The sequence below is a fragment of the Hippoglossus hippoglossus genome, chromosome 4 (genome assembly GCF_009819705.1).
Source record: "Hippoglossus hippoglossus isolate fHipHip1 chromosome 4, fHipHip1.pri, whole genome shotgun sequence".
Taxonomy (NCBI): Eukaryota; Metazoa; Chordata; class Actinopteri; order Pleuronectiformes; family Pleuronectidae; genus Hippoglossus; species Hippoglossus hippoglossus.
The window spans coordinates 6,578,582-6,591,463 of record NC_047154.1 but is presented as its reverse complement, the minus strand read 5'-3'; the positions used below and the strand labels follow the sequence as shown (position 1 = coordinate 6,591,463).

Below are 12,882 nucleotides of genomic sequence, written 5' to 3'. Positions count from 1 at the left end.
GCTGTTTAACCTCTGAGCTAATTCGGTCCGCGCGCCTCGACCCGGACCAGGAGGCTGATCTCTAACCTCGAACCGGCTCGGCTCGGAGTCAGCGACACTACTTTCTTTTCTCTCGCTGCTCGGCGGACTTCGCTGGAAGTTCACACCACGAAACCAACTTCGAGAGGACTCTTCCCCACTCACCCGCAGTCAGTCGCTGGTTAGCAGGGAAAACTTCTGCGCTCTCACAGCGGACTACAGCCACATGCAGCCGGGAGCTCGATCCCTCTCTGGCCACCGCGCAGGCCGGGTCTTTCAGCGCCTCTAGCCAAGCTTTTATTCCAGTCGTCGGCCAAAGGAATCTTTTCCTCGGTCGGTGTTATTATCATGGGCGGGGGAGAGAAGTCGAGCAGGGAGTTCCTGTCCCTCATACAGGGAAACTCAACAGGAAGCTGGGCTCGGAGCTGCGGTGCGGCTCTGCTCCGCTAGGGCCCGGACCACAGGGCAGCAGGGACCACAGGCTGGGACCACAGGCAGCAGGGGCCATAGGCGGGGACCACAGGCCGGGACAGAGGAATGTACAGTGAGAACCTGCCCGCGGGTATGGAAGCTGATTTGTGCCAAAAACACCCCCCCACACCCCCCTGCTCCAGCTGCTGCAGCACACATGAGGCATGGATTTGAAGAGGGATTTGATTCCCTCTTTAAAAATGAACAAAATCAGAGTTTTTAAATCAACGAAATCACGACTGTTTGCTGTCCTGGCTCCTAAATGGTGGAATGAGCTCCCCAATGACACCAGGAAATCAGAAAGTCTATACATCTTCCGCCGCAAACTAAAAACACATCTCTTCCGACTACACCTTGAATAAAAGGTTTGCCTCTCTTGAAGAAATTGTACTTTCTTGATTCCTGTTGTTCTGGGTTTGTACCCTCATGGTCAGCTAAATGAAATGTAATGTAACATAATGTAATTTCCTGGATATAAATTCGTATGAAATATTTTACATATATTGAAAAACGTGCTTAATCAATTTAAGTATATGAATTATTTGTCTACTACTACCATTGATTATTTGGGTCTTACCAGTGCAGAGCCCATTGTAAACCTGTGTGTTTAAAATGTTCGGTTCTCTTGTCCTGTGTCAAAGCTCTGCAGCTTCTTCAGAATGATTCCTTGTCAGCAGTGAGTCCTCCTCAAACAGTTCTACAATATCAAATATAAACTTTTTATTGTTTGTGTGCTGGACGTTGTGTGCAGAGCTTTTTATAAAGTCTATGGTGCAGAGTGACGTTAGACAACTTTGTGTTCATCCTACCTGGTTCATCTGCAATGAAGAGTTTATACTCAATGTCTTTCATAAAATGAAACTGAATTGTGCTTTTTACTGTTAGTATGTGTGGTGTATATATAAGTTTGAATGATTAATTGAATTGTTGTTACATTTTTTCATAGACTGTATGTCAGCTATGCCAAAAGTCTGTTAAGTAATTGACACAATCTTCAGACTTAAGTTCACAACTTTTCAAAATAAATTTAACTATATAAAAAATGTAACAAACAACAAAATAAAAGACCTGTAAGTCCACTCAATATAAAGTATTGAAGCAACCAAAAGCCAGCTCTGACCCACAGGCTGCCAGTTGATGGCCACTGGCCACATGTTACAGACATGTAACTCTGTCCACAGACTGACTGTTTAGCCACACCCCAGTGACTGTAAGGTGCTGTTTGCCTGTTTATTTGAAGGTTATTAATATTGAACGTATCATGTGTCCAAATCACACCAAATTCAATACCACACCTCATCAGGCTATTAACAATACTTCAAAATTCAGTGTGAAGCTAAGTTGTTTCTCGAAATATGTGTTCCACATACAGACAGACATTTTGTGGAATCAAATATTGATAAAAAATATTGATCTATTGCTACTACCATTGACTAATTGGGTCTTTTTAGCCAATATAAATATTTCTGTCTAGTTGTATAGCAAGTTTATAAAGTTTTGTTCAATACTGCAAACAAAATGTAAAATATAAGGTCTGACAAGAGACTAAGAAAATAAATGATCAATAGGGAAATGAAAGCCGTCACTCAGTTTCACTGTACTTCACTGTTGTATTCAACATTATGCTTTATCTCTAAAAGGTTCTAAAAAACAGCTTCAGAGGGCACAAGAGAACTGAGACAAGGAAATAAAGAAACATGAAATCAAATAAGGCAGATTTTCTGGCATTTTTTGTGGTTTTCCAAAATCACACATTCTGTTAAAGGTCACTCAGAGCAAATAAATGGCTCCAGACGCCACGTACAGCAACTACACAGCTTGTGGGCTTCAATTCACCACTAAGTCATTAGCTACACTGAGGTCCAACTGGAACAATGCCTGTACAGATCACTTGTGAAAACCCTTTAATCCGCAGCTGTAGGTCATAGGAAGGAAAACAAAAGCACACAGTGACCACACTGCTGAGGGCGAACTACTTCATCACTTTCAGAGCTGCAGGCTTTTAACCAAAAACTCAAACCCTGAACCCACAATGTTTTTATATCCCCACAGCGTTTCACAAATCTATTCAGTTGTGTATCAATTACCTCTCTACAAAGATCTTGTATAGCCATCAACTGCAAAATGTCAAAATGAATTTGTTGATACAATGTCAATAATATTTTGTAATAAACTTTAATTTCACAGCAATATCACATTATGTTGAATAACATACATCATTGAGCAAGATTTATTGTGCTTTATGTATACACATTGCAAACAATATAACAGCTCATTAAAAAAATAATTTACAACAAATTTACATTTTTCTTTTAGATACTGCCGATGTATGTTCACAAGTTGCATGTGACTATGGCACAAACCACATGGTTCAATTCCATCTCCAGCAGTCAGAGCAGATAGTGACATCACACCGTTGGACACCATCATGAACAATGACAGCAGTCAGAGAAAAGACAGACATGAGACACAGCAGCAAACAGAGTTGAGCCCGTCATGTCAAAACACTGAAACATGGACGGTTCCTCAGCACTGCTCGAATCCGGCCATCAGAGAAAGGGCAAGAGACTCCACTGTACAAGAGGCAAAGAAAAGCTGATTACTTCCAAGTGAATTATTCCTGTCTGTACAGAGAGGTCTAAAGTAAAACTTCAACAGAAACTCAGGCCTGTCTGATTTCAGTGTTACTCACAGTGGGGGAAGGAGCCGCGACACACGGCCTTGTTGAGTATCGTCACAAGGAACATGTGACAGTTTTTGAAATCTGACTCCATTTTATCAATGGACTCGATCCTGTAATCAGAGATAAACACAATGTTGAGATTCAAAAGGCCTGTCGGGATAGCTGCTACTGCAATCGTTTGAAATAGAAGAAATGCATTTGAGTGTGAACAACTTGTCATATTTAGCAATCCACCAAAAATGTTCTGACATTATTACTCTAGAGCTGCTTTCAGACATGCACTGAACTCCAGTGAATCTCCGGACATTCTCCCTAACCCTAACCCTATGTGAGAACACTAAAGTCCAAATGAGAGCCGGACTTTACCGGCCAGCCCCCTAGTAAACATTAGGGGAAATGTCTGAATGAGGCTATGTGAGAAAACAGCAGGAGATTCTCCAGAGGATTAACCGTGAGCGAGTGGGTGTGTGGAAAAAGGATACCTATCTCAGAATAGCTCAAGAGGAAAAAGTGGTGGCACACACGTAGAGAACACCGATGAAGATGTCAAGAGAGCGTTTTGGTGATAAACACTCAATGTGCTGTTAAGTAAAAACACGTTACAACAGCCCGGAGATTTCCGTGTTGTGAACGCATCTTAGCAGAGAATTTCCTGCTGCGTGTTTTATACGTGAAGGGCAAACTCTGGAGAAAGTCCGGACCCAATTGTGCGGACATCTTCCAGAGTTCATATTTGTGTTGGCTTATGTTGTGAATTAATTACAGTTCCCTCCACTCAATATGAAAGCTCTTACTTCCAGGCTCCAAATCCAGTCTGCCATCGGTCAGAGAAGATCAGGACCAGATTCAGAACCTTCATTATTGCCTCCTTCACAAAACTGACCTGAGAAAACACAACATTGCATTAGACAACAGGGAATGTATTTATGCTATAAAACCACATAGGAGGCAGCCCATGTCCAGCTGCCTTAGTCTAAACAACAAATATAAACATGTGATCAAAGGATACAAATAATTAATAGGTGGAGTTATGAGTATTAATGTATTTATCCGCCTGCCAACGCAGTACAGCTTCAGCCAAGCAAAGGTGATGCTGGAGCTGACAGACCCTCAGTATTTTAGTCCAGGATGGTAAACACTACTTAGCCATATTGTATAATTAACAATACCTGCCCTCCAGTTAACCCTGTTCCCCTGCGGGTGCTATTTACCTTCTCTCTCAGCAGGCAGCGGTCATGGATTGTTGCCAAATATCTGTAATGGATCTTGATCAGCTGGTCCAGGTCCTTCGCTTCCTGTACTTGGTGCTGAAACTCCAGTCCGGTGCTGTGCAGAATCTGACAGCAAAAAGTATAAAGAGATTGAAGATAATGTCAATAAGTGTTATCAAATAAATTAGCCAATTAACAACTGTATACTTTACAAATGACTGGCCAAATGGTGGCCATAAACAAATCAACGTATGGGCACTGAGAAGCGTAAAAAATACTTTCGATTCATTATGATGCTGTAACATGGAAATGCATTCACGCAGTCCCAGGCCCCTTCCGAATATGGTCTCTCAGTGATCACAACCATGTATTTAAAGCTGTCCTCTAATAATAAGATCACTCGGGACGGATGTTAATACCAGGTCTGAATGGGGTCATTATCATGGTCATGGCAGTTATATTATACTGTTCTTCAAAGCATCACCAATGTGATTCTTCAAAACGTTCTTTCGTTTTAGCTGCAGTACAATGTGTCTGCGCAAAGATACATTTGGAAGCCGATCAGTCAAAAAGTTGACATGTCACAGTACAAAAGTACCGGTGTAAATATTAAAATGAATAATGGTTAAAAGTCCATTTCAGTTTCATTTTCCTGGTGTTGTGCATGTCTGCTGTGACAAAGGTCTATTCCATGATCCCTCTCACCCGGGTCATGATGTAGTTGTGAAGGCTGTTGACAAAGTGCATCAGTTTGACCCGCAGCAGACACATTCGGTGGATCTGCTGATTTATAGGCTCTTTGACCTTCGCCTCCTCAGCCAGCGCTCCCTCCACTTTCTTACTGATGGCAGTGAAATCTACAACAGAGAAACATTTCACATATTAGAGCACGGCAAGAAAAGTCTTCACACTCTCATAGTATTCATGCACAATCAACAGGTGATGTGTTATCATGGATATCAATTGAATGAGCACTTAATATGGGTCAAATTAAAAGTACCAACATAAGTAGGGCTGCAACTAACTATATTTATTGATTATTCTTTCTTTTGTTTCTCTATTAATGGATTTGTTGTTCTGTAATGGAAATGACAACAACATCAGACTTCAAATTTCTCATTTTGTTGGACAATGATCAAAAAAGAAAAACTGTTTCAAGTTTGGAAATTTCACATTGAAAGAACAAAAGGAGTCAGTTGATTGAAACGTGTCTCAACCGACTCGTACCACTGAATCGAAGTGTGTCTAAACTGTATTTGGCCCATTTGATCTGCAGCAGGAGGAGAAACACTTGATTGTAGATCTTCTGACACTCAGTGCTGATCACGATGTCGACGGGCCAGGGAACCTACGCAGAAATCCATGTAAATATATATTAATCTATGTAAAAAGGGAGTAAAACACAATGTGGCAGCTTAAAAAAGTATGAAGACAATTGAAGCTTACCTTGTAACTGAGAGTAAGTACTTCAAGGTTATTCACAGGGTGTTTTTTCCTTGAAGGGTCCATGGGCTCTAAGAAGATTGATAACCTATAAAACATAAAATGATGGGGAAAAGTTGTTTTTTTCCAATTATATAAAAGCTTAATATTCTCATAATTATCAATATTCTGTGTCTTAAATGTTGATAAAGCAGGCAGTACCTGCTACCGTCCTCTGGGTAGCGCTGTCCCACTGCCTCCTGCAGCTGCACATTGAGAAAAGACCGCTGCTGCCAGCTCTCCTTCTCCTGCACCTTGTCAAAGATGGCCGTGTAAAAGTCGTACATGGTGTCTCCGGCCTCCAGCAGGAAGTAGTTCCTCATGGCTTGGAGGTATTCCAGCAGCCTTTGGAGACACCAAGGAATTCAAACGTTCCATGTGCACTAACAAAAAGGGATTCAGTCATATAGTAGCCACAAGAGTGACGCTTACCTGTAGTCTTTTTTCAGGGTCTTCATCAGGTTTCCACAGCACTCGATGTACCGCCTCTCGATGTGGGGGTAGAGGCAGGAGCGCAGGGTGAGCTCAAATGTCTGGCAGGTGACCGACTGCGAGGAACGCTCCACGATAAAATCACCTCCAGAGAAACGCTCGTAGAAGTCACTCTGGTCCAAGTACAGCCTGAGGGGGAACAGAAGGTAACCAGAATGTAAATCTAACCATTCAGCCTGACCTGCAGGTCTGGGACCGAAAACATTTAATCCCTTTGAAATCCAATTATGTTTGAATAGTGCCATTTGAGAAATGATAAAACCAACAGCTGCAAAAAGGTATTGCATAATGACGGCTAAATTGGAGCCCTGGGCTTTATTCTTGAAATGAATGAATGACAAAATTGCCTCCTGCTCTGCTCTAAAATTTGCTACACTGTTTCTTTTGAGCAGAACAAGTAAGCTTGGCGATCTACTTGTTATTTTAATGGTGTTACTATTTACCTGGCAAAGTTTATGGCCAGCAACGGATCATGGACGTCATCAATCTCCAAGTGTTGGGCCACGATGGACTGCATCTGTATGAGACTCCTCTTAGTGGCTTGCTGTTCAGTTACTGTGTCTGTCGGAGATTCCTCTTGGCTGCAGAGGCGTGACTGCACCGACTCTAAAAACAGCGTGTATAAAGTCTTCCTCTCTGCATCTGCAATGCAAGAGTTTGACACAGCTCAAGTCAATACTGAACTCAAACCTAAACCAGTGTAAGTACATAGATACCAAAGAAATGTCACTTTCAGAACAAACGCTGACCTCTAGGGGATCTCTCTGATTGCTCCGTCTCCTTACAGTCCAGATTTCTGAGCAGCTGCATGGATTTTCCTGCCATGATAATCTGCTTGAGGACAGGTTTTAGGAAGGACACCATGGTGAGCTGCCTGTGGCTGGAGCCCTGATCGCCTCCGGAGCTCCCGCTGGCTGCATCATTCAGCTTCTCCTCGTTCTCCACTGTTTCCGAAACACTGTACAGTGTGTAGGTGGCGTACCAGAAATCCCTGTGGTTCACCTGGACGTCTTTGTTCCTGTACAAGAAGAGGAGCGAATGTCGGGACTTACAAAAGTCATGTTGGAGGAGATCTTTTTTTAATCCATCCTCTCCATCTCTGTATCATACCTTTGGATGATGAACTCTTTTGCAGGGTCAAACAAGTGGCCGTGAACAATCCATTCATCCACAATCTCCAAATACGGTCGGACCGTCTCTGTCCATAGAGAAAACAATAGAGCCACCTAGCAAAGAAAGACAACAGACAGCGATATTTCCCTTTCAACATCAATGATTTGTGTCTGTTATGTTGATTTCACTGAACCTGATTCTTAATAATAAACTCACGTCTTGTTCAGATGCTTCCCCGACATTGTCATACTCAATGATCGCCTTGTACAGGGTGTTGAGCAAGTGAGACGCCCTCACAACATTTGGAGTCTCGGGGGGAACTTCAGCGACCCCAGTGCAGAAGACTTTGTGCAGCACTTTGATCTGAGCCAAGTGAGGACCGAGTCTCTCCAGAACTGCAGACAGCGTCACAGTCTCGTCTGTAAAAGAGGAGGACTCATCAAACAAAGACCAAATTAACAAATAAACCCCTCATTGATCAATTACCTTTAATAAGAGGTGGCTAAAGATACTATGCAAAGCAATGTCGTATATTGCAATTGTTGATAACAAGGTCAACAATGTGTTAAAACATAATGTCAGTGTGTTTGTACAAACCCCTTTCCTGACACAAACATTTAAATCTATGCATTTTAGTCATTAACTATCTGTTTACCTTTCAAATATCCTAAATTCCAAATCCAGGAATTTTTCAGGTTTCAACAAGTCGAAACATTTTAAGACCATAAATAATGCAATTTAAGACCTATTTCAAGTACGACAGATATGAAGGAATATGTGAGTCCCAGAATTACTTACACTTTACTATTGGACTTCCACTAGGGGAGAATAACCCACGAAACGTATCTCACAAACTACAAGCAGACACAGTAGGTATATATTGTCTTTATCACAGCCAAGCTGAGTGTACTGAGATAAATTCTGACCAGGTTGTTTGTGGACTATCAGTTATCAATTACATAATTAAGTCGAATACCTACCTAAACATATTTATGACTAAATACGTAATATTTTAATAGCCCCTTCCTTTTGTTTCTTTCCTTTTTCGGTTCTACACTCATCTCATACAGGGCCTCTCCAGAATCCAGCTCACAGAAATCCGTTGTAGTAACGGGGAACTTAAATTCAAGTGCTAAAATGGCTCAGATTCCATGTACAACGTCAAACATTTTTCTAAAGATCACCTGTGTTGTGATACCAGTGTTATCTTGTTACAAGGAATGCAAAGTTCACGTTGCTGTACTAACGCAGAGGTTTTCACCTCATCAAACACGCTGTACTTGCCGTTGCGTATGATCTCTCTCTCAATTGTGGTGAGCTCCTCTTTGAAGCCTGCGAAGTACTTGTTGAGCGCCCACACAAAGGCCTGGTAGGTCCTGAAGGGAGGCTCAGAGCCCTTCTTGGAGCTGTAGGAGGAACCAGAGCTCGGTGGACAGGGCTCCGAGCTGTACCCCGTCACCTCGTCTATGAACCTCTGCAGCCTGAACACCGCCTGACCGTACACAGCGATATGCTCCAGCACAGAGCGCAGGCAGCTCTGTAGCACAAAGAGAGAAAAGATGGTTTCCTACGGCTAATGGAGCCTAATCAGATATAATAAGAGTCATTTTCAGATTTTTAAACTTACGCTGGTTAGATGAGTTATCACCACGTTGTTCCTTACAGACACTTTTCCATCATGGTGCTGGAATATAAAGTGTTTCTTCACGCCAGACAGAAGCCTACAACATATTAGTCACAGATATTACTAAATAAATCCCTCAGTATGAGTCGGGGGATTTCCAGTGCAACATAACAAGGAGGACTCAAATGTTTTGGGGATTTACAACATATAAAAAGATAAAACGTGTGAGAAGTCAGGAGACATATTTCTTTGAAAGTTTGTAAATTGACAACAAAAAGTCACAGTCACAGTCACACACCACAGCATCATTCCATCTTACCACAGTGTCTCCCGTATTACTTGGGTCTCTGTGACAAAGGCCTTTTCTTCTGGTAGATACAATGGATCAGTGTTATACAAGTGCTGATCCCTGAGAAGAGAAGAGAGGAGCACAGCATAAACATTTGACCTTTTCAAATCATCTCAACTCCCAAATCCTCTGAAGTGAACTTAGATACAAAGTCATAATGAGAAAGAATTTGTGTGTTTAGCAATAAAGTCTTATTATGAACCTAACCATATACTGTAATGTAGTAAACAGGTGACAGAAGTATGCCTGGTCGCATGTGGAGGGTCTAAGGGTGTGGATTTTATCAATAAGAATTGAAGTTTTAGGAAACTGAAACACAACAAATTTTAATAGCTAAGCTCAGAGTGAGGGGCAGAGACCCCGTTCAGACCTGGTATGGACATTCGTCCTGAGTAATCAGATCACAAGTATTTAAATTTAAGTCGTATGTGAACATAACCAAATGTGTCCTGAATGTGTCCTGAGATCTGATCACTTAAATCACATTCGGAGGTAGTCCTGGACACATGTGGCCACAATTTTGTATCTGTGTGAATGCAAATAGGTCCTTGACCACACATGAAGGACCGCCTCCTCAGCTGACATCCTATAACCCCCTAAAGTTTCAAAAGTGTTTTTTTCTTCCCAGTGTTCATACGTTGACTTGTTTGTGGTCACCGTCATAGTATCAACACCGACCACCACATGATTAAAAGAAATTTCAAATCTTTATGATGCTGCGTACTGATTCACTCAGCCCCTTCCAACGCTGTTCGCTGTCTTTTCTCTCTCTTTCTTACTCACTCCGACATACAAGCACGCACACACACAAACACAGAGACAACACACACATCTGTATAGTCAGACTGGTTTCATTTGGTCTTCATTAAAAGGAAATAACCTACATGATTATTTGCATACAAAGCGGGGAAGTGAGATCAGATCACAGCTGGTCACAGGAGACACATTCAGGATTCATTTCAAATCAAGTGTATAAGTGATACCAATATTTCTACAAAACTGTATCCAATACTGTTGTGAATGATGTGGTAACCAAAATTAATCAAATTAGTGACTGAAGCAAAGGCAGAGAAATCAGTTTAGAATCTTACCACACATTGAGCAAGTTGGAGTGTAAGTGCAAGCTGTGAGGAAAACGAGAGGCATGAGGGACCCAGTACGGCGTCACCACATGTTGCTCAAGCCAGGCGCGGGCGTCAGGCTCCCCCACTGGAAACACACGGAGTGGAATTATTTTTACACTCACAAAAGCTTCAGTGTAGATACACAGATGATTGTTTTGATACAATATTGTTTTACATTATTTCATAACCATGTACCTGTCCAGGTGACTGGAACTGGTTTGTTGGTGTTGTCTTGGTCCTCCTGGGGGGTTCTGTCCAACTGGATCCCAGAGTCCTCCCTGCTGATTGGCTGCTCACTGTCATCATCCTCACTCTCCTCCTCAGACCACTCCTAAAAAACCATTGAAAAAGTTTGACTTTGATACAAATCCATGAACTGTAACTGTTGTGGTACTGGTGTGGCAACAAATGTCCATATAGGGTGGGTTTGGTTATGATCTACTCACAGGGGTATCTGGATATGGTCCGATGTCTATGTCCTCACCCTCCATCAGATATTTACCCCAGTCAAATGTGTCCTCTGGTTCTGCACAGACAAGTTCATAATTAACATGGGCATGTAGCATTTAAAAAAATACTTAAGTTTCACAAGTGAAATTAAAGCTGCAAGCAGCATTAAAGGGCACGGACATCTTTGCTCATGTCAGGGAGGTGGGGGGGCACTTGCACTCAAATAGACCCTGCTTGTGCTTAGATTTCCTGTGCTCCAGCTTCAGCTCTTCTCCTCACGCTCACTTAGCTTCTGCGTGTGTGTAAATCGTCTGCTCTCAGATTTCTCCTCTGCTCATGGATTTTTAGTGAAACAAGTCTGTCAAAATTCCCCAGCCGATAGAATGCCAGATGTGGATTTACCGCCATGCAAATCTAAGCACGAGCAGGGAAAAGAAAAGCAAGGGAAATTGTTTTAAATATGTATGAAAGATCAACTCACCAGCCTCCTTCACCCTGGGTTTCTCAATAAAGGTTGTGTTTGAGGGGGATCCCGACAAGAAGAGCAGCAGCGACACTATGCTGTAATGTACTTCAGTCTGCAAAGAAACACAAAACAACTGTACTGCGCACTGTGTAAACTGTCAGGATGTTGTGCTTTAACCATACGGGAAACATGATCCATGAAGAGGAGAATCTATGAGGGATTTATCTTGATGTCAGTGTAAAATTATTGGCCTTAACGCTCGAATTCATTGTCCATTGGCCAATTTCTATACCATACCTTTGTTCCATCTGTATTAGGTAAAGGTGAGTTCAGGAACTCTTCTGTCAGCCTCATCCAACTTCCTGCTTTACTCAAGTCAGAGTGGATCATGAGCTTTTCATAGATTCTGGAAAACATGGGAGATTATGCAGGACAGCAACATGTGAGTGTGGGTGGGTATGTGCTCCTGAATGTAAACGTGGTACACATTCAGAGTATCTATGACTTTTCTCTTCCTTTTCGTGTGTTTGTTTTGAATGCTCTGTCATACTAGTTCACACAAGATCAGGGTGAAGCCGTGGTGGTTGCCAGTGGAAACTATAGGTACCAGATTATCCCATCCCTGCAACACACACACACTGCAGGAGGAACAGCAGACAACACTCACCCATTTATACTGCGCTGGACTTTATGGCTGTCCACGTCCAGGTAGCGATGGAACCTGTCAACAAGCCACACTCGTTACTGACGTTTGTTTGTGGCTAACGTGATGCTACATGTTAGCAGCTCCCCGGCTAGCTGCTGCCACCCGGACTCACCTGAAGTTGGACCAGGCGAATTTCAGTGCCAGCTGAAAGTTCTGGTCCTCCTCGTCCTCCACCCCGCTCAGGCATCTCACCAGCTTCTTCGTCTCTCTCTCTGTCTCCTTCTCGAAGTCGGTCCAGTGTGCCATGTTGCTGTCACCGCTGCTGCTGCAGCTAGCTTGACGTTAGCACTGCGATTGGCCGCCTGCTATCCGCCAGGCTTGCTGCTGCACAGGTGATTCTGCGAGCTAACCTGGAGCTAACAGGCTAACAAAAACAATAACATGTTACACGTGCCACGTCAGGAAAAGGTAACGCAGCTTCAGCCATGTCTCCATTGATTTGTCCTGTGCCGCGCTGCGCTCGCCCGCCTCTCACAACAAATGACGGCGTATGCGCATGCGCGACACCGACGTATTAAAAAAGTTTAAATGTGGAATATTTATCTGAAAGCGCCTGATTAAAAATGTTTGGAGGGAAGAAGTTAAACACTTACCTACATTAAAACACCGGAAATACACTATTAAAAAGGAGCTGCAAGTGCTCACCCATCTCCCATGATGCATTGCACTCGGTTACAGGAGGTGGTAGCCCCT

General features: G+C 42.7%; 2 protein-coding genes across 3 annotated transcripts in view; both read right to left on the bottom strand.

Moving 5' to 3' along the window:
* cyfip1 (cytoplasmic FMR1 interacting protein 1) overlaps positions 1-570 on the bottom strand; it is a 36,836-nt gene extending 36,266 nt beyond the window's left edge. Inside the window, exon 1 of the mRNA XM_034583930.1 lies at positions 184-570. The gene's annotated coding sequence lies outside the window, so the exon portion shown is untranslated. The remainder of the gene's footprint in view (positions 1-183) is intronic.
* Positions 571-2,703: 2,133 nt separating this feature from the next.
* On the bottom strand, positions 2,704-12,861 carry tubgcp5 (tubulin, gamma complex associated protein 5). Of its 2 annotated transcripts, XM_034583931.1 has the most exons (23): positions 12,302-12,861; positions 12,151-12,204; positions 11,781-11,889; positions 11,499-11,595; positions 11,014-11,093; positions 10,763-10,898; positions 10,535-10,652; positions 9,414-9,503; positions 9,098-9,191; positions 8,755-9,007; positions 7,687-7,889; positions 7,468-7,583; positions 7,107-7,375; positions 6,801-6,999; positions 6,298-6,486; positions 6,028-6,210; positions 5,830-5,914; positions 5,611-5,731; positions 5,089-5,240; positions 4,384-4,509; positions 3,967-4,055; positions 3,182-3,282; positions 2,704-3,062 (listed from the first exon to the last, which is right to left on the bottom strand). In XM_034583931.1, exons 1-23 carry the CDS (start codon positions 12,433-12,435, stop codon positions 3,016-3,018), a joined length of 3,045 nt encoding a protein of 1,014 aa, XP_034439822.1. In that variant the 5' UTR covers positions 12,436-12,861; the 3' UTR covers positions 2,704-3,015. The 2 variants fall into 2 exon arrangements, with proteins under 2 accessions (XP_034439822.1, XP_034439823.1); XM_034583932.1 differs by lacking the exons at positions 12,151-12,204; positions 12,302-12,861 and adding an exon at positions 12,026-12,132 and having other exon boundaries at positions 11,781-11,935.
* Positions 12,862-12,882: the final 21 nt, after the last annotated feature.

Bases quoted from the DNA above. Each gene is read 5' to 3' on its own strand.
- tubgcp5 (XM_034583931.1), bottom strand. From the start codon at position 12,435: ATGGCACACTGGACCGACTTCGAGAAGGAGACAGAGAGAGAGACGAAG. The intron at 7,376-7,467 runs GTATGATACAGA...CTTCTTGTACAG, and splicing joins AAAGAGTTCATCATCCAAAG to GAACAAAGACGTCCAGGTGA. The intron at 3,063-3,181 runs GTGAGTAACACT...CCTCTTGTACAG, and splicing joins TCGCGGCTCCTTCCCCCACT to TGGAGTCTCTTGCCCTTTCT.